General features: G+C 45.4%; 1 protein-coding gene across 1 annotated transcript; it reads right to left on the bottom strand.

Annotated features, from left to right (window-relative positions):
• Positions 1-936: 936 nt before the first annotated feature.
• On the bottom strand, positions 937-3,618 carry RASSF10 (Ras association domain family member 10). The gene has a single exon (XM_030484787.2). The coding sequence runs from the start codon at positions 2,882-2,884 to the stop codon at positions 1,538-1,540; it is 1,347 nt and encodes a 448-aa protein (XP_030340647.1). The 5' UTR covers positions 2,885-3,618; the 3' UTR covers positions 937-1,537.
• Between the last annotated feature and the right edge of the window lie 18,037 nt (positions 3,619-21,655).

Here is a 21,655-nt window from a genome sequence, read left to right as displayed (position 1 = left end):
AACTGAGAGCCATTCAGTGGAATAACATTTATCAAGAATGATAGCGTTATAGGGAATTGTACAGCCTCAACCAATCCACAGACAGTATTTCCCCAATTGCTTTCAAACTGACTAGTTGAAGACCAGTCGAGTCTTCTGTCGTCCAACAGAATTCCCACCAGCAAGAACACTGCGAAAGAGTGGAACCCGGTCTTTGGGTGAGGAAGCTGCAAGGTTTTATTGAAAATAAACAACCGGTCTACTGGTGTACCCCTTTTTTTTATACTTTAGCATTAAATGAAAACTTTCATAAATAGCCTTACATAAATAATAATCTCGGAAGTTTCAAAAAGTTCATGCTGTCAGTCAGACCTGACTCAACGTTCTCTGGTCTCTCACTGCTTAAACTGTTTCTGCAATTATTCTGGAGTATAAGAATCCTTTATGTCTCTTATTGTAAGAGCAGGTCGTATGTTTTTTGGTAAGAGTTAAACTGCAGAAGAAGATTTGGCAGTTAAGTGAAATGCATGTTACAGCTGATGCTGTTTTGGTTTTTTTTTTACTGGAATAACTGAAAAGATTAAGCTGTAGTGCAGGTAGGGCTTGAGTCACACCTTTATCATTGTATCTCTTGGCCTGATGTGAACTGAATTATTAAAAACGGTAGCTCAAGCTGATTCTGTACTTTGTTTATCTACAACCAAGCTCAGCCTAATATCAGCTAGCCCAGTGAAAAAATGTCGTTGAAGGCTGTATACATAGAGGCGCTGCTAACTGCTTTCAATGACTGTCAAAAGAACATTGGTACTAATAGATTTCTTAGTCTGCCTTTCAACAAAGCACTCTTATCTATGCATAAGAAAAAGCACTACGCAGAGCAAATACAACATGTTAGTCTGTATTTTGTTTGTTCTTTTTTAAAAAGATTTATCACCCCTTTTTGTTGCCAAAAGGAACTGCAGTACCTTCCAAAAGCTTGCGCCCTGGGAGATCCCGGTGTCAATAGTTTTGACACTGCTTTTCCTCCACCGTGTTTACATGATCAGCAGCTTTAGTCTCAATGACTTTCTGTCGGTAAAGGAGCCGGGTGTGTTTGTCAATGACAGCCAGTGTAACCCACCATCTGACTTTGCAACGCTGAGAAACTGTGAAGGAGTACTGATTTACCCTGCGGAGCGAGCGTCCTGGCGTTTTACTTACACAGAGCTTACCCGGAGTAGCCTATGCTACAGTGGGGAGATGGGGAGGGGGTGCACCAGGATTAAAAAGCCCAGCAGGAAAGCCTTCGGGGGTAAGGAGGCGGCAGGATTTAAGGAGCGAACAATTCCCAGCCGTGAATTAAACACAAACACGCTGTAGGTTTCTCTTCCTTAGATGAAAGTACTGGCGAGCCACCTAAGCGCTGCCCGCGGATGACTAGTTAGAACAAGTTTAAACTCAAGAGCTACAATTGAGACGTTTCCTCATGAGTGCCTCCTGCACCGGGCGTTATCTCGCCCCCTCCTCTCCCCGCCACCTGCCCGCGCCTCACACCACCTCCTGCACCGCCGGGCGGGCGCTAGACGAGGGACTCGCAGACGGGCAGCGAGTCCGAGTCCTGGCTGTGCATGGAGCTCAGCCCCGTGTCCGAGTCCTCGCCGTTGTCGGCGCGGTCCTTGCGCAGCGCCCGGGCCTGCTCAACCCATCCGGCCGCGCTGCCGCTACCCGCCGCCGGCCGCCTCCCGCCCGCCGCCCCGCGCGGCTCCGCCGGCGCCTCCGCCACGTCGAGGGTGCCCAGTGTCTCCAGCAAGCGCTGCAGCTCCCGCTCCTTGTCCTCCCATGCGCGCTGCGTGTAGTCCAGGTCGGTTTTGACGGCCTCCAGGTCAGTGCTCAGCTTGAGGCCGATGTAGAGGCTGGTGCTCAGCTGGGTCTTCACCCGCTCGTGCTCGAGGTGCAGCTCGCCCTCGCCGCCGCCGCTCAGCTCCGTGGTGTCACAGTCCGTGTCGTCCAAGCCGGGCCCCGCCGCCAACTCCAGCTCCTCCCGCCGCCGCTTCATCCAGCGCTCGTTGAGCTCCTCCTGGATCTCGGCGGCCAGGTGCTCCACCAGCTCCTCCTGCTGCGCCCGCTGCTCCTGCAGCTGCAGCACCTCCTCGCACTTCCTGGCGTAGTCCTCCTCGGGGCGGCCGGCGGCGGGCTGTGCCGCCCCGCCCGGCTCCGGCTCCCCGCCGCCGGCCCCCAGCAGGTAGGTGTCCTGCACGTAGTTGACGCCGTGCCGCTTCATGCGGTCCAGGTGGATCTTGGCCTCGTACCTGTCGATCTCCCGGTCCAGCTCGCGGAGGCGCTGGATCTGCTGCCGGATGGTGTGGTCCTGCGACAGCACCAGGTGCACCAGCGTCTCCATCCTCTCTGCCGACGAGGTCTCCCGGGCCAGCGGCTGCTGCCGCTTCTTGTTGATCTTGGCCAGCTTGCGGAACGCTTTCCTCACCACTCGCCGCTGCCGCTCCTGCGTGAGCGCCAGGCTGGCGCGGGCCGCCCCCAGGCCGTGGCCGGGGCGCTCCTTGCTGAGCACCACCCGCGCCTCGGCACTGCGCGGTCCCGCGTTGGGCAGCGAAGCCTCGCTGCGCACCAGAACGAAGCGCACGTTCTCCTGCTCGTCCCCCCACGCCACCCAGAGCCGCAGGATCTTCGTCTTGTTGGGCAGGATCCGCTCGAAGCCGCGCCACTTCTCCACGATGCAGTAGGAGTGCGGCGGCCCCGACAGCATCCCGCCGCCGGGATCGGGCAGCGCGGGCCGCTGCCGCCGGTGGTGGCTGTCCTCCAGCAGCACCCGTACCACGTCCGAGCAGGTGGTCCGCCGGGAGAGCCCGGAGATCAACTTCTCCTCCTGGCAGATCCACACCGAGATCTTCCGCTCCTCGGGCTCCATCGGGGGCGGCGGGCGGCCGGGCGGCCGGGGCCACCGGCTCAGGGTTGGCCGGGCAGCCGCTCCATGGGGAGCGCTCACGGGAGGCACGGCACCGCCCGCCCGCCCGGCTTCAGCATGGCCGGGATGTCTCCCCGCCCGCGGCACCCCGCCCGTGCGCTCCGCCGGCCGCTCCACCCCTTCCTGCCCGGTGCGGCGGGCTGCCGGGGGGGGACCGGGCCGGCCCGGCGCGGAGCGAGGCTCCCGCCCGCGCTCTGCCGTGTCCCGCCGCCGCCGGGTTTTCCTCTCCTACCACGTGGGCTCCGGCCCCGGACCGCGGGCAGCGCCGCCCCGGCACTGCGCGCCGGAATTCGCCGGCGCGGAAACTTCAAGGCAGGTTCGCCGTCGTCTGTCCGCCTTCTTCTCTGCCCTGCCTCTGCCGCGAAGGAGCGGCGTCGAGGGACCTTCCAAACCGCCGAGGGACAGGAGCGAATCCTGGAGCTTCAAAGTGAAAGCCAGACCTAGTGAGGAATTTCCAGTTTTAGTAAATCATCCGCCTGTAATTAGGAAATTCATGTTTGTAAAGCGCTTCGCAGATGAAATATGCAAAGGACGGGAATGTCTAAGTGTTATTAAAATACTAGCTGAGCCAGATTTTAATGGGAGCTTGCTGCCTACTTTGATGGGAACAGGATCGCTCTCCGAGTGTGGATTAAAACGAGAAGATGTGAAAAATCGTAATAAAACACACGGTTGTGGCACAGATTTTCATGATGTGATTGTACGACAGGTTTTACAGACCTGTGCTTTTCTACATGCACAGGTCTAAAAAGTCGAATACTGGGTAAAGGGAGTAAACTTTCTAAAACCTCATGGCTGATCTATGCCTTGGGGGGGAATGGAGGTGGTTTAGAGCCAATAAAACTGGTGTGCTAGGTGGAGAGGATTTTTGTGTGAATAAGGATTGCGTTCTGGTCAGTGGGACAGAACAGAGTTACGGTATTGTAGCCCAGCTGCTCTAATTCTGCTGTTGAAAATAGCGAAGTCAGGGCACACAAAATAGCAAGTGAACAATTATGCAGCCCAGCGTTCTCTTCTCCCCCAAAGCGCAGAGGCTCAGCGTGGGCAGCCACTGTGCTAGCTTCTCCTATGTTTCTTACACTCTGGCTGCATAAGGCAGCTAATTACGGCAGTGGTTTCTGCTGTGCAGCCTCCTGTCCTGTGAGGAAGTGGGCTGGGGACCACCGAATGCCACATTCCTGGAAGAGATCACGTGGATCATGTGCCTGTTGCTAACGTCCCTTTCCTGTGCTATTGCAGGTTAAACGATTTAAAACCGAGGTGACCACTGCGAGTTGCAATACAGGCATGCGGGAGCGGGGTGGTAGTGACAGGCTGAACTTTGATTCCTGACCCCAGCCGCCTTACGTTAGGAGCTGTGTATTCCTGTCTAGTGGTCAAGCCTGTCATTGCCACTTGCAGGGCAAGTCATGTTGCTGTCGTGATGTGTGCTAGATAGTTATGCTTTCTTTGAATTGAGGGAAGTGTTTGCTGATGGAAACAGCTATTCCTGAGGTGCGTGGGCTTTTTGTTCAGTGTGTCGATTATGCCTAAAAAGCATTGTTCCCTCCAGGGCAGAGGAAGGTGGGCCGAGCAATGGCAGTCCTGTAAGAGAACAAAATGGCCTTATCAAAGGGGGTTGTAAGGACTTTGGATAAACCCAACAGCTCATGCTGCGCAGAATGATAGGGTGGTGAACAGGAATGGGGTGTGGAATGGGACCATATGATTCAGCTTTGCCTCTGAAAGGCTCAAGATTAAAAAAAACTCCAGGAGAGTAGGAAAAGACTTACTGCTCTCATCAGGCTGGCAGAAACTTGTAAAGAAAGACCATTGCTTGTCTTCTGCAGAATCAGGTGCAGCTGACGGGTTAATGAGGCACTGAGAAATTGTCTGACTCCTTTCCTGATGGTTCCTTGCCTTTCCCATTTAGTTTTGATCTCATTTTACATGTATTTCCTATGAGAATGTCTGTACCTACTTTGTTCTGGCAAAGAACAATAAAGGAAGAGCAGGGTGTGATGCGAAGACATATCTTATGCTCCCCACAGGTCAAGCTGCTCCAACTTGTCTGACTGCCTGCATCTATCCAGCATCCAAGCCTGGCTTTGTGCAGTGAAATTGGAAGGTGATCATTCCATCTTTCCTTGACCACATCTCTGTGCATGGAAAACTGGCTCTGCCTCCCCAGTGGAGCCCCCAAGGCAGCATTGCCAGAGACAGAATGGAGATGGTGGTGGTTTGGTTGGAGGCAGTAAGAGTAAGATTAAGGAGACAAACACTTGACTTTGATAGGATAAGCCTATCAGATAGGTATGTATATAATTTGTGGTTAAAAAGCTGGCATTAGAAATTTGTATTGTTAGATCTCAGGTTTAACCTTCAGGAGTTTTGTTTCTGTCTGCAGACTCAGGAAACTGCCACCAAAGCTTCAAAAATTTGAGAGCTTAAGCACATTAGCACCTATCTGAAGCAAAGTTTGGGCCCTGCCATGCTGAATCTCAAAAGGCAACTGAGTGAAGGCAACCCTTTGCCTTTTCTCCAAGGATCTTAAAGCATTCTACAGAGGAAGGTAGTCCTGTTGCCTGATTTTTACAGATAAGAATACCATGGCCTAAAGGAGGCAAGTGCTTTGCCTAAAGTTACATAGCAAGGCAGTAACAGTGTCGTGAACGAAATCAGATTTCTTCACTGGTGCCATTAGTCACTGAACTTGAGTGCCTGGTGATCTCCCTCCTTCCTCTCCTTCTCTCCTTCTTTTAATTATTCCATGAGAAAGGTAGACGAGGAAGTGTTCATCAGTTCAACAACTACAGACAGAGATAAAATGGAAGTGCAAACTCAGCAGGCAGTATATTCTGTATCTCTGGTGAGGCAATAGGAGGCAGTGGCATACAGGCTGCTTCTGACATCATCTTCCTCGTGAAGTCAAATCTTCTCCTTCAGTTGACTGTGCCTGCAAACCTGCAGGCTTCAACAGCGACATGCAGAGAGGCTGTCACTGAAGTATCAAACTGGAGGAAAGGACAGCTGGTCCTCTCTTCACTCCCTTCCGCACAGAGCAGTGATACATGAGGTCATCTAATTTCTGAAACAAGCACATAGCACAATTTAAAGCTTAAAATGTTATAAACATTATCTCCTGTAGTCCAGAGGCTGTTTCTATACTGCTGTATCAATGCACACCTGTCGCCATGCTCTGTTTCTGAAGCACAAACTTCCTTGACAGAATGCTATCCAGAACATCACTGCATGGCATATATTTATTTGGTTTGTTTTATTAATTGTAAAACCTCAAAGTTGATGATATGCTTTGCAGCCACCTAACCCTCAAAAGGAGATTTATGAGCTTGATGTTTTAGACTCTGTAGAAAAGTCCAAGCCTGGGTATATACTAGTTTATTTCTACCTGCTGCAGAAGTATTACAAAGCTGAGTGGTGGGAAATCAGCTGTATTCAGGCATTTCACATGAAGATCTTTCTCTTCCTTCCTTTTCATTGATGTGTGCAAGTAAATTACCAAATTTTTTGTGATAAGAACAGCATTTCCCATTACGGGATTGGATAGCGAGGGGTCTGTCTTTTTGGTGGTGTTGTTTGGTTGCAGTTTTTTGGGGGGTTTTGAGCTAAGCTACCAGAATGAAATTGCAGCCCTGGTATTTTTAATAAATAAAATGAAGCAAGACTTTATCTTGAATACTTTGAATCTAAACCAGAAAATGTATTTTCCTGCTTCCATAATTCACATAGCAGGAAAGTGGAAGAAGTCTTGGAAAGCAGTATTTGAGACACAGAATTAATTTCTTTCAAAAGCACTTAAATGGAAAAAGCATAGGGATTCAGATTCAGGGTATTTTCCCTTTTCTTCCACAGTGAAGTTGTTTTTACTTTTTAGATCACTCTCAGGACAACTTATTTATTTTTCCTGAGGTTACAGTTCAAAAGAATACATCTCAGTGAGATGAGTAAAGGCAGGCTGCAACTGGTAATCTATTGAGCCATCACTGTCTGGAGAGTTCTTTGTTGTGATGCTGAACAGCAACTGCTTTCCCCACTCCTCTTCTTCTGTTCCTGTTAATCTTATTTTGTGAGATTTAGTTGTTGGTCTCTTGTTGCTTACTAACATTTTGCCTCAACAAACGTTGTGAAGTCCTAGGACAGTTTGACTGGTAATATTGCAGACATCTGCAACGTTTGCTTCCCTTTACAGATACATGAATGGTGGAAGGGGCTACTTGAACTTACAGGTCACACTCTCGTGGGTGCTTTTCATTTTTGGTACGTAGTTTTTCTTGAAAGTATAATGCTGAATAACCAAATCAAGTTGTGAATAACCAAATCATCCCTAGTTCACATGCATAGAATTAAGCACTTGCAAATACTACCTCTCTGTTAGCAAGAGTAATCAGGCTTTAGTCAAAACAGTTTGTAGGCTTAGACTTTCATATGGAAGAAAGTTGTTCAGTTTGTTTCTGAACAGCTTTAGATATGAGAGAAAATGTCTTACTTTCAGGTTTTCTGTTGAAACCACTGAAGGAACTGGCATTTTTGATAAAGATGACTTGTAAGAAGAGTGATGAGCTCTTGACGTGCTTATGGAGGGCCTTGAAGATGATCAGAGGGCTGGAGCACCTCTCCTGTGAAGACAGGCTGAGAGAGTTGGGGTGGTTCAGCCTGGAGAAGAGAAGGCTCTGAGGAGACCTTAGAGCAGCTTCCAGTGCCTAAAGGGGCTGACGAGGAATCTGGAGAGGGGCTTTTGACAAGGGCCTGTAGTGACAGGACAAGGAGGAATGGCTTTAAACTGACAGAGGAGAGATTTAGATTAGGCATGAAGAAGAACTTCTTCCCTGTAAGGGCGGTGAGGCACTGGAACAGGTTGCCCAGAGAAGCTGTGGCTGCCCCATTCCTGGCAGTGTTCAAGGCCAGGTTGGATGGGGCTTGAAGCAACCTGGTCTAGTGGAAGGTGACGCTGCCCATGGCGGAGAGTTGGAACTGGATGAGCTAGTTCAACACAAACCATTCTGTGATTCTATAAGCTATAAGCTCTGTGAACTCTTGGTCTGCTTCCTTCAGTATCTTGCATTTGATTTGTACTGTCTTGCTTCTAAATGCCACCTATGCAACCCATTGACATGAAATCTGGAGTAATTCTTAGCTTCACATCACTGGTGATACATCTGTGATCCATTTGGGAAGACTGTGGTGTGATCTGTTTGGATAATAGGTGCCGATGCTGGGTTACCCTGCTTTGACTACTTAATCCAACTTCTTTTTTAATGTGCACACACCCAAACTACAAACAGGCATGCCAGGAGGAAACTGTCTTCCAGTGAAATCAGTGGGGGCTGCATGAGTAAATCTCTCTGCAGTGCTTTGAAAATGCAGGCATGTCTATAGACTACCATTAAAGAAAATTATGATGACATATATTTATATTACAGAACAGCCTGGAAGTCTTGATGTGCTAGATGTAATATAAACGCATTGGAAGAGACTATCCCTGCCTTGAAGGCTTAACCAATGTCAGGCAGGAGGTTAGGGGCACAGAAAAGATCAGTACTAAGAATACCGATTCTGAACTTCTTGTCTTGAACTGAGTTTTTAACAACTTGGTTTTGTTTGTTATATGCCTGGGACTATTAGGATGGAAAAGAATCCCTCTCCCTTTTCCTTTCTTACCGAATGTTATTTAGTATAAATGAACAGAAACAATTGAACAGAATAGAAAACAAATCTTTATTTCCGTATAATGTGCATAATGGATACATAAATCTTTGATTCTAAGTAAGTCAGTGGAGATGCACTAGCATGCTTTGGGGGAAGTATGAGAAAGATGAGACTCAAAGTATGCCTATAACCTTCCTTCTCAAAAAATGTTAAACACATTTGAAAATGGCTTAGTACTACTCCAATAACTTAGTTTTAGCTTGAATACTTAGTCTTCGTTGATCATAAAAGGAATGAAGAATTAGTTATGGTGGCATTCCATTCCTCAGAGGTGTGCTACTTGCTGGGGTCTCATATCAGGATGTCACCGAGAGACTGCTAAGCCTCGTACACTCCACTGACTATTACCCGCTGCTGTTGTTTCACATGGGCACCAGTGACAGCCAGGAGCTGCCTGAGGAGTATCCGGAAGGATTACAGAGCCCCACATGTGGTGGTATGGGACTCTGGAGCACAGTCTTCCTGTTCACAGAAGAGAAGGTTCCAGAGAGACCACTATGGCTTCTAGTACCTAAAGAGGGCCTACAAGAAATCCTACAAGGGACAGGACAAAGGGAAATGGCTTTAAACTGACAGAGGGGAGATTCAGATGAGATATTAGGAAGAAGCTCTTCCCTATGAGGATGGTGAGGCACTGGAACAGGTTGCCCAGAGAAGCTGTGGCTGCCCCATCCCTGGCAGTGTTCAAGGCCAGGTTGGACGGGGCTTGGAGCAACCTGGTCTAGTGGAAGGTGTCCCTGCCCATGGCAGGGGGTTGGTTAAGGTCCCTTCCAACCCATACCATTCTGTGATTCTATGCTCTATCTTCCTTAGTGCAAATATTACAATTTTAATTATTTAGTACTTGTAGCTTGTTTGCTTTCATATTAAACAGTTCTCTTATCCCTTGAGAAAATGTCTGAGGCTCTCACAGTGATTGTTTCTTCAGTTTTGACCATTAAGCCCAAAACAGAAGTACTAGGTTAGTCATTATCCTGTTATCAGAAAGTCTTTTTATCTACTTCAGGACCAAAATATTCTTGCTGTTTACATGCGCACACACACTCTAATTTGTGAATATCCATTAGAATATACCTTCTTTCTGAGCAAGTAAGCACTGTGGCTTCAGTAACACATGATAAAAAGTTTCCTATATAGACACTCGGATGACCTGTTTTTCATGCCACTTTTCTATGTATGGAAGGGACTTGAGCTTTGACTTTCTGACCTCAGTGGGGGTCATGGTTAGTGAAAAGTTCCCCTGTTGTTTTTCCTGTGAAGGCCAGGTAGAGGAGCTGCTCTCTGTGTGCTGGGATCAATGACAAAACTTTTGACAGGTTTCAATGGGAGGTTGGCCCTAGAGTGCTGATAGGCATGAAGAAAACATGTTTTCATGCTGGCAATGTGAATAATATGGTTCCTCAGCGTAACTGCCATGAAGAAAGAGGTTAACCTTGGCGTTACGTTTTGGCTAGCATGTCCGACTCACATGTGCTCACAGGTATGCTTATACACTACATTTCTGTAAAGCAGTTCTTGCAGGTACAAAGAGAGGTGTTGAATTTAATTATTTATGATCTGAGCTGGATGACAGTTAGTGACGTATATTCCTGCCTGTGACTATGAAGTTGTATTCTCATTCTACCACCCTACAAACACATTCACTCAGAAATTTGTAAGAATCAAAAGTTTTGTGTGCGAACATAGGCATTGTCTGTATATTGTGTATAGATGTCTTTTGTGTTTAGATGTAGTGACATCCTTTTCTTCAATGAAATGCATTTACAGGGAGCTTTCTAAAAAGTGTCAGAAACCACCCTGAAAAGAGACATGATAAAATCAAAATGTATTATTGCAGTAAGATAGTTTGACAGATTAGAATGAGAACAAAGGAATTTTTAGTGTTGGAATGAACAGAACTTTGAGTATTTCCAGTATTACCATGAAATTATTTGGCTTTGAAGTCTGTCCTATAAATGCACTTAACAGGCAGAACAGAACGTTTTACCTGTTCCGTTTGTAGGATCAATGGTTAATTTCAGCCTTTATAGCATGTATTGTATTCAGATAAATGTTAAAATATATAGTTATGAATCCATATGTAAGAAGTGTAATCTACTTTTCATGTGTCATGAAATCCTCCTTACTGAATTAAGACTGGGAGATTATTATATTCTCCAGCCTCATTCTGTCCAGTTGTGATCTTTTGCAGAAAACATTCCCAAAGCCTTTCTTCTGAACTTTTGTATTATTACCTCAAGACATTTGCATCTTTTGACCCATTTCTAAACATTTTTCTCGTATTCTTGGTAGACCACCATAATACTCGCCTAACTTGAACCAAGCCTTTGTGAATAATTCAAGTGAATAAATAAAATTCATAGATGAATAAATAAGTATGCTTTACAAATTATTTCAACAAAAAATAATGCAAAGGACTAAAGAGAATATGAAGCTGGATATAGACTGTATATATTCACGTGGCCCCTGACCCTGTTCTGACATTACCTGTAGCAACTGGATTAGGTCCAGAGGCCAGAAGTCTCTTTAGAAAGCAAGATGATTTCAATGATGCTGTTCTTTCCCTTGAGCAGATATGTCCTGGATGGGTTCCATGGACGTAAAATAAAATGAGCTGCAACTTAAGCTGGTGGAAAAAAATTGAGTGGTAGTACACAATGTGAGAAAGGAAGCTAGGTTAAAGTAATATGGAAAAAGCCCTGGAGTTCGGTTTATGCAGCAGGGAAAGAGGGTGTGTTACTATTTGAAACATGGCTTTCCTGAGAGTCCCAGGAAGATGGTGTGATCTAAGGACATGCTAGCTTTCTCTTGGGATGGCCCAGCACAGGTCTGAAAAATAACGTTGTAGGAGACACCTGAATTGTTTAGTGCTTGTTACATTGCTATTAAAAAAAAAGGGGGGGGGGGAGTTTTTGCTTTATCTTTTTCCTCAGCTTAATAAGTTAGCGTGATCCCTAGCTAAGCCATAAGTATTAAATCATAGTGAAAGCAATGGAAAGATGACAGCAAGTGCAGTGCAAGGAAAATAAGAAAAGAGAAATTCAGGCAATGTCAAGAAAATGAGTCGGGTCTGTCAGTTTCTAGAGTTTTGTTTTAAAGGAAGTGACAGCAACATTGATAAAAATGAAAATTGACACAGCACTGTAAAACAGAGTGAATGATCCTGGCAGAAATGGGGGACCATATCTAGAACCTCTGTCTGTGTAGTGGCAACCAAGATTTTAGAAGGCCTAAATCCTCGCAAAACTCTGCAGGTATCACATGCAACAAGTGGAAAGACTGATTATTAATGTGCTTGCCCTTCTGAATAATGCTGTGCTTTTCACACGAGAGTTTTCAGGTTACCTTACAAATTGACAACTGTAGTAAAAGTGAGATTGTATCTGCCTCATTTACTTGTCACTCCGGAAAGAATGATAGTCTATCCATCATCAGCTCCTTGTGCTGCAGTGGGCCTCTGCATTGTAATTCCCTTGTTATTGTAACGAGCCTCCAGTCTTCTCCTTTACTTTATAAATGGTTCTCAGGGAGTCTCATGGGGCTTTTGAGGTGGGTGTAGATTCTGCTGGCAGTTGATCGCTCTGGATGCCTTGCATGCATTTCCACTGCGTGCTTGTACAGTCAGTTGTCAAAAGCTGACTATTCAGTTGGAAAAAATAACACCAGCAGGCCATGTTTATAGTGTTTCCTGTTGACCAGCCATTAATGACTGAAGAGTCGTAATTTTTTAATGATTTAATATTCACCAACTGAAAAGGCTGCTGTTGTAAGGGAGCGTATATATTTTACATATATAAGGAGTGCTTGAGACTTATGTATCGCTAATTAGTACATCTAAGAATAAATAAAGCTAATTTGGGTAGTTTTTATATACAGCAAACAAATGAGTCTGTTACTTCTACTAGGAATATTCATCATAAATCAGATTTTTAGTAGCTTAATGATAATTAATGTCTTAAAGCTATGATGACTTACGTCAGACTAAGATTTGGTCCAGACAACTTTTTGAAGTTTTGAAGCATTATTTGCAGTTTGTTGTTGTAGTAATTCATGGCAACCTTTGAATCCTGTGTACTTTGTTTTAGCAAGGAAACTTAACTTGATTTCATTTATCATGATAAAATGCACTTTTAACTCTAAGACTGTCAGCTACTTGTTTTTAAGTACAAAGCACTGTATAAACTGGTACTATTTAAACTGAAAAAAACCCTACAGATTTTAAATCCCACATTGTTATGACAAGTCCTCTATTCTTTTCGGTCTTTTATTCTTCATTTCATTTCTGTCCTACTTGTACCAGCATCAGTCATTGGTTTTGGCAGTGTTTCTTAACACAGAAATGAGGAAGGAAAAACAACCTTTGAACATTAAAAGTTAAGTGACTCTTCTCCATCCTAGAGTTTTAGCACTCTTGACAGCTTGAGGTCTGTTTTTCCTGAGGAACTTGTCAGTATTCAATGTACTACTCATAGACAGCCTCAGACTTGTCAGGTTGCTTACTGCTTATAGCTCTGTGCTTTGGGTATCCAGTCTCCTAACATGCTTCTTGGCCGCTGCTATGCATGTTCTGGCTCCACTGAACCACTCCTACTGCGGACTATGAAAGGTGCTATATAAAATAACAAAGCAAACAAATCAATCAAAAAACAAAAAAACCAACAGCAACAAAAAAAACCCCAACCAAAAAAAAAAAAAAAAAAGGAAGAAAATGAACTCATCGCTGTGGTTTGGCTTTTGTTTGGTTTTTAAGGAAAAGAAAAGGAGAAAGAACAGGAAGGGAAGGCTCACATATTTGGCAGAAACACTAGCGTTAGTAGCATAGAAGCAGTGTCAGGAGTGAAAAATTGACATTATTGAAAATCCCAGGAGAATTACTTTCTGAATGAGTGAAGACTTGATCCAGAGAGATCTTGGGTTGCTGCCACAGGCTTCAAGGAGAGCTGGAGATGCTCAGAGCAATATGGCACAATCCTCCAATCTTCATAGCCTAGGAGAAATTCAGGTGTCATCTTTCCCTTGTTAGAATACATGCTTACTCATTCTGCAGTCCAAGTTAGTGATATGAAGCCTTTTGGCTAAAAGTTGAAAGGCAGCTGAAATCCTATATCAGGATGTTTGACAGTGAGGTTCTTAAAATACATCAGATTAAATCCTGAGAAGTGGAGCCTACCTGCAGCTCGGTGCCCTCGTATAGCACAATGATCAGTGTGATAGGAATGTCTAGATACCTACAAAGCTGTCACCATCTTTAATGAGAGGGGATTTGTGTGAAAACTTTTAATCCAAGGATTGAAATGAAACCTGAATGCAGAATTTGTTGAGTAATTTCCTCAAACTTTTTTTATATATAGTTTTCTTTATTTGTAGGGCTAATTGTGGTTTCCAAATGGCAGGTTGAAGGCCTTCCGGTAAATAGAGCTCTAGAAAGGTCACAGCCAGGGCCAAGGTCTTGTCAGGCTGGTCACTGCATAGTTAGAGATGTTTACCCTGTAGGAGTGGGACTAGCTAAAGGTGTGCTGAGGGAAGAGAACAACTACACTTCTTACAGAGAGAGCAAGGATGCAGGAATAGACCAGGCAAGTTTGGAAAATGCACTGGCTCTGGATATCTAAGTCTCACTTGTGCTTTTGAAAGCCATCTTCTTGGTGGTGGACTTACCTGAGTTGAGGGGTGTTGGGCTAGCAGCCGTAGCACAGGGAACAGAGGGGGTCAGCTTTGTGCCCTGAAGCTGGAGGTGCTGTCACCTTCCCTACTGCTGCCCTCGCAGCACCACTAAAGGCCATAAAGAGCTGGTGCAGACCATGAGTGTTGAAGCAGTGACTCCCACAACTATTCTTTTGGGGCCTATTGCCCTTTAGTGGCCCATTTCCACAATGCTGGAGCATCTTCTATAGCCAGGTGTGGCTGGCTGTTTGAAACCTGAGTTTGTTTGATGAGTGGAGGGTGGTATGAGCAGGATCAATATGAATGTGTAATGGAATTGACTTGAATTCTCTCTAGCATTATTTGGCTCCTACCTCTCTTTTCATTTTCAATCTGTTCAGTAGAAAATTCTTTTGAAGAAAGATAATTTTACAAAGTGCTAAGTTCAGTGTTCCAGAGCCTCTGGCATTCAGTAGGAGGCTTGCATGCTTTTAATCTATCTCCTGTGTTCGTATATTAAAGGAAATGTTTCAAAGTGATTTGAGCAAGTTACTTGTGTGAAACCTGTTAACAAATAATAGGATGTACGCGTGTAACAGTTATTTCACTTTCAAAGTTTGCCCTTAGGAGCAGAAAAGATTTCTCATCACTAGAAATACTTTTTTTTCTTAAAAAAAGAAGAGCAAGGCTCCTGTATGTGATTTTTCATTCCTGTCTCTCTTCTGCTGGCTTTAATCATGCAAACCTCCTACCAAGGTCAAGGGGAGTTCTGGCTGATTTACAGAATGCAGGAACTGGAAAGTTGATGCAGATTTAATGACTGTCTCTAAATGACTGAGGGACACAGTGGAGGCTAGAAGCAAATCCAAACCCAGGAACCTCCTCAACCATTTCCCCTTCATCAGTGTGTCACTCGTTGAGAGAGAAGATCCTCAGTATTTGAAGGGAGAATTCTTTAAGATATCCTGCCCGTGATTGCAGCATTGTCCTGCCAAAGAGCTGGTCTTGTAACCATGTGTTTGGGCTGGTGCATGTTCCCATTTCCCAGCGGGCTGGAGAATGCTGAAGTAAGTCCCACAGATAGTTTTGATAGGCTGTAGTCAAAAGGTGAAAAGTGTATCATAAGTATGCATGTATGATGTTGCTTCTTACAGTTTCAGTTGTGCTAAGAAATAAGATTTCTTCAGCATTTTATATAAACTGAAAACAGGCAAAATTGCAGCTATGATAAACTGTAAGACCAGCTGTGCCACATGGTGTGTTGTGGCAAACCCAAGGTTATAGCTCTTTCACAGAAAGGTTAGCCACTTCCTATTACTGAAGAGCAGCTGACGTGCACTGATTTGTTCCCATGTGAAGCAGCAGTTCACAGCTTCTGTGATCTGCATTGTCCAAGACAACACTAGGATCTGCATTTCCAGGTGGGAATGCAGAGCATGAATCGCCCAGGTTATGTGGGAGAGGAAAGAGCGAAGTGGGCAGTATGAATTTTGGGAGGAAAGATTCCAGGCTTGGAATATTAGGTGAAGTGAGGAGCATAAGGATCTTGGTAAGTAGCATGAAGTAAGAAGTAAGAAAATGGGGGAAGGTAGTGCACAGGGAGTGCCAGTCGTAAGTGGTGGAGAGTAGAGGGTATGTGATGGGGCAGTCATGGAGCAGCAGCCTTATTTGTAGCCATAAAAAGTATGGCCCACCAGCAGACCACTGGAATAAAACATGTCATTATTTGTTTTCATTTATCGCTACTTCTCATCAGGAGTAACTGAGCAAAAATACCTTTTTTGTGGTGACTGCTACTCTGTCTCTGCAGTCTGAAGGGCCAGTGTCTTGAGCTGACATATTTGTAGACCAAATTTTGCATTTTGCAAATTTGCAATTTTGTATTTGAAACCCTGTTTTTCTGTGCTAATTTGGTGCATTTTTTGGAGGTCAAGTGCCTAAGAACTTTTTAGGTAGTCATACCTTTTAGCTAAGACTTTACTCATACTTGGTACTTGGCAGGATCTCATTTGTTCTCTATAGTGTAAGTCTGCAGGAATATGGCCATTTTTAAAGCTCTGTAATTTTGAGTCCTTTTTGATTTCCTTAAGCGGGTGAAAACCTCTGTAGAGGTAGAGTAGCAAAGAGCAACAGCGATCAAGTGAGGCACGGAGTGTGTTTGCTGTTCTGCCTTTATTCTTCTGTTCTGAGGAACTCCCTCTGCTTCCCTTACTTGTCTGTACTCAGCAGCGTGCTCCGCTCCAGGCTTGTCTCATGATACAAGCAGGAGAGGCTGAGGTCAGAGATTTGGCTGCACCTAGAGCATGTGGCAGAGTTTAGAGGAGTTATGTGCATGAAAGAGATGGCCATTCAGGGAACAAACAGTTTGCTGTCGGCTCAGCACAATGAGATGCTGTTGCTGTGTTTGGAGTAATTTTAAGAGTGTCCTGGTTAAACCACGACAAAGAGAAAAATGAAAGGTCCACACAGAAGAAGGAAAAAAATTGGGAGAAAGGGATATTCCTAACATTACCCCTTGGGAATTCGGATTATGATCTTTTGCTGAATGCAGGCACTGTTGTTTAACTACTTTCGCATGACTTATGTGACCTTTCCAGTCGGATTTGCCCAAATACATCTTTACTGATAAAATGTGGCAATGTAACTTAGCAGTCCTCCTTCTGGAAAGAAAAGCTCACTGCTGATTTTCTTATTTCATATTCTATCAGTACCTCTGTTACCACCCTGTTTGTGTAGAAGTAATTTCTTCTGTGAGTCTTTTCCATCATTAGAGCTCCTAATTTGAACAGATGCTCACACTGGTTGGGCTAAGATTTAGGTCCACAGTGAAGTAATAGGATCTCCTTCCTAACAGGTATTAGGAGGAAGGATTTCCCCCTGCCTGCCTTCCACTCTGACCTGACACCTTCATCCCACCTTACGTTATGAAGACAGGCTAAGAGTTGGCATGGTTCAGCCTGGAGAAGATAAGACTCTGAGGAGACCTTATAGCAGCTTCCAGTGCCTAAAGGGGCTGACAAGAAAGCTGAAGAGGGACTTTTAACAAGGGCATGTAGTGACAGGACAAGGGGGAATGGCTTTAAACTGACAGAGGGGAGATTTAGATTAGGTATTAGGCAGAAGTTCTTCCCTGTGAGGGTGGTGAGGCGCTGGCACAGGTTGCCCAGAGAAGCTGTGGCTGCCCCATCCCTGGCAGTGTTCAAGGCCAGGTTGGACAGGGCTTGGAGCAACTGGTCTAATGGAAGGTGTTCCTGCCCATGGCAGGGGGTTGGAACTAGATGATCTTAACGTCCTTTCCAACCCAAACCATTCTGTGATTCTATACTGCTCTGCACTGTTCAGCTCCTTTTGCAATACACTAATGCACCTTCTGTTGTCTTTTTTTTTTTCTTTTTTCACCTCATTGGCTTAGTATGGGTTAAAAATAGGCCGTGATCTGTTCCATTTCAGATGTCAAAACAAGTTCACATGGTGTCAGAGAGAACGATGTCCCTCCATGATTTACAGGTAATACTGACCTCTCGCCGAGCCTGCTCCAAAGCCCAGTGCAGTCAGTGGGAGTCTGGTAGTGGTTGGGTCCTATCCATAATCCTCCTGCCACTATGCAATTAACACATCAGTTCTGAGGTCTGTGTTTCAAAGTATATTAAATTTTTTGAATTGCATATCACAGACTATACCGGGATGGCTCTAAACGTACTTTACTCCACTGATTTCCTGGTTGTCTCCCAGCCTGGCCTGGAGCCGTCTCCTCACACCACACTGTCTGGGTGGCATTAGCATGCCTCCTCCCTACGGCAGCAGGCACCAGCTCTGGTTGCTGCTGTTCTCCAGCCACGTTTAACACCACTACCCAGCAGAGACTTGTGAGTTCCTTTGCTAACTTGGTGAAATCTGTTTCTTGAAGAGGTGTGTGGGAACTGCCTTCCCAGGAGACGTGGGACGTGGTGCCCCACAAAGCTGTGTGGTCACCGTCCTGTTGGTACTGCTGATCTCCTCAGCAGTGCCGGCTGTAGGTGGGCGGGAGCACGCAGTACCACGGCTGTACGCTTACATTTTGTGTGTCCGGCCTGCAGCTACCTGCCATTCTCCATGCGGTCACCGACCCATGCTGCCTGCGGCTGCTAGCGGGCCGGGAGAGCCGCAGTGCCCTGGCTGTGTGCTGACTGCGGGACTCGCACCCGTTTTACCTCTGTTCTGTACCCTCCCTCCCATAGAGGCCCTCCGTCTCCGACAGGGGTCTGTTACGACTGTCACGACAGCAGTCTGTCACCTCGCTGACTCCCGCGAGTGCCGAGCGGCTTAACCCGCCCTTGCCGGTGACTATGCGGGACGGCTCCCAGCGCCATCCTGCCCCTGCCGGTCCGCAGCGGTGCTGGGGACGAGCCGCGGGCCGCTCCGCGGTCTCTGCCGCCCTCTGCCGGCGCGGCAGCGGCCGGGAGCCGTCGGGAGGGGCGGGGCCGCGGTCGCTTCAAGGCCGGTGCGGCGGCAGCTGGGCGCGGGTTTTGCGCTGGTCGGGATCCGGGCTCCAGCCGGGAAGCCCGTGGTCGCTCAAGTGCAAAGGAACGCGCCTTGAACTTCGGCAGGGCTTCTGCGTGCCGCTCGCTCTCACTCGGATAAACAGCGGTCGATCTCGTCCTTAAAATCAGAATCACGGAATGGTTTGGGTTGGAAAGGACGTTAAGATCATCGAGTTCCAACCCCCTGCCATGGCCAGGGGTGCCTCACTAGACCATGTCACCCAAGGAAGAAGTTCTTTACAGTGAGGGTGGTGAAGCACTGGAATGGGTTGCCCAGGGAGGTTGTGGATGCTCCATCCCTGGCGGTGTTCAAGGTCAGGTTGGACAGAGCCTTGGACCACGTGGTTTAGTGCGAGGTGTCCCTGCCCATGGCAGGGGGGTTGGAACTAGATGATCTTAAGGTCCTTTCCAACCCTTACTATTCTGTGATTGTATGATTCTATGATTCTAGAAATCAGCTGCAGGTTCCCCAGAGCTCCATGACACACATATCGCACGCTGGCAGTGGATAGATTTGCATAAATTTTACTGGTAATGAAACGAAATTAAATGAATGTAAAAAGAGGAAAACTAATTAAGTGTGGTAAAAACGATTGCAAGAGAGAATCTGTTCATGAAAGTAGAGAAGTGAGGCAAATTCGTTTCTCGTTTACAGTAATTTACCTTGTGTTTTGCTGTGAGGATAAGTTCACTTGCAGACTGCTTTGATGGTAAGCTGATTCTCATTTAGCAAGGTGTTGCCTTTAAATCAAAGTAGGCTCTTGAAATAAGTGAATTACATATTTAAAATTAAGGTTGTGATAAAATATTTTTATAGCCAATTTTTATGGTTTTCTGTTCAACATCGGTGGGAATTTTCTATGTGTTGAAACTGAACTGTAGGCTTATAGTTCATGATGGCTAAAGAAAGTGATTTTACTCTTCTAAATAAATCTCTTCGAAGGTGGTGTTGCCATTTCCCTGCATTAGACATCAAAACCATTTGTGCCAGGAGCTGGATGATAAGAGTAGTTTTGCAGTGAACACTCACATTTTGGAAAGGAGGAGTGCCTAAAGAGAGATTCATATGGGATGGGCAAAGGGTTCAGAAAGTGTATTTCACAGCAATATTTGCAGTTAGTGGGTTTTGCCCAAGCAGCCTCCAACTGTTTGGTTTAGTTCCCTCCATCTGCAGTTGCACCTTGAATACCATGTTCAGTTTTGGGCCCCTCAGCACAAGAAAGACGTTAAGTTGTTGGAGCAGGTCCAAAGAAGGGCAGTGAAGCTGGTGAAGGGTGTGGAGCACAAGTCTTAAGAGGAGCAGCTGAGGGAACTGGGGTTGTTTAGTCTGGAGAGGAGGAGGCTCAGGGGAGATCGTATCACTCTCTACAACTACCTGAAAGGAGGATGGAGTGAGCTGGGTGTTGGTCTCTTCTCCCAAGTAACAAGTGATATGATGAGAGGAAATAGCCTCAAGTTGATAAACCTCACAGTTTAGATTGGATATTAGGAAAGATTTCGTCGCTGGAAGGGTTGTCAGGCATTGGAACAGGCTGCCCAGGGAAGTGGTTGAGTCACCATCCCTGGAGGTATTTAAAAGATGTGTAAATGTGGCACTTAGGGACATGGTTTAGTGGTGGACTTGTCAGTGTTAGGTTAACGGTTGGACTCAATGATCTTAAAGGTATGTTCCAACCTAAATGATTCTATGATTATTACAAATATACTGTAATAGCTTATTAAGGCCAGAGATGGACTTTAGCTACAGTAGTAATCAACAGCTCTAACATCAGAATGTCGAGGAACACTATTATTCATACTTCTTAGCCTGTCTGATATCTAGCATAGGGGCAATCATCTTTATGTAGCTCCAAGCTCAGCGTCCCTGGGGAGTCCTATATAATAGGATTCAAAAGAAGTTTTAAGATTCCTTCCTTATACTGTATATCTGTGTTAAAGCTGAGTATAACAAAGTGTTGTTAGGATGCTTTTAGAAATATTTAATGGAGAAGCATTAGAAAAATCTTTCTTTTGTTACAGAGCAGTTAAGGTTTTCCATCACTCCTTACTCCTTCTTCAAATCTAATGCAAATTTCTAAATACCCCTACTTAGGGTCTTAACTCAGAAAATGACATATATTGAGACCTCAAAGATGTATCAAGTGATTTACTGTCTTGTACTCTAGTACCCCTCCCAGATACTGGTATTTTTCTCTCACATTCATCATTTATGGTGTAGATTATTTCCTTCAGGCACAAAGACTTTAATCTGCCTCTAAATCCATCTTATTTTGTGGCAGTATGTAACAGTTGCCAGTGGACTCACTGCAAAATAAAACTTACTTCTCATATTTCATGTATTGTTGTGGAGAAACACAGAACTGAGGAAATTTTGTGGTCACTATTTAGGTGTAGTACTCAACATGGTTGAGGAGTGCCCCTTTATTTAACTGGCCTGTTTACTGCTTTGTACTTCTATTAATTTTATTTAAGTTGTCTAAATGAGGTAGGCTCTATCAGTCCCTGTGGTGCTCCATTAGACTCTCACCTTCTCTAATGCTTTGCTGCTGATTGTTACCCTTTGTTTATATACCTTCTGCCAATTTTCCATCCTGTGACTGCTTATGTCTGAGGCAGTTTGAACTGAGTATGACAGGGAGCTGCTGAAGCAAATGCCTTAATAAAATCCCCAAAGCAAAAGCCTGTTCTACTCTCTGCATCCACTAATTTTGCAATCCAGTAGAAGAGAAGTTTATGCAACAAGATTTCTTTGCAAGCGCACACTGTTTATGGCTCAGAGCTGCAGTCTTTGCTAGATGATTTGTAAATTTTGGCTCTAGGAATTGTTGATATTTTACAGGTGCCT

This window comes from Strigops habroptila, chromosome 4, assembly GCF_004027225.2.
Source record: "Strigops habroptila isolate Jane chromosome 4, bStrHab1.2.pri, whole genome shotgun sequence".
Classification (NCBI taxonomy): Eukaryota; Metazoa; Chordata; class Aves; order Psittaciformes; family Psittacidae; genus Strigops; species Strigops habroptila.
This window is presented reverse-complemented; position numbering and strand designations above follow the sequence as displayed.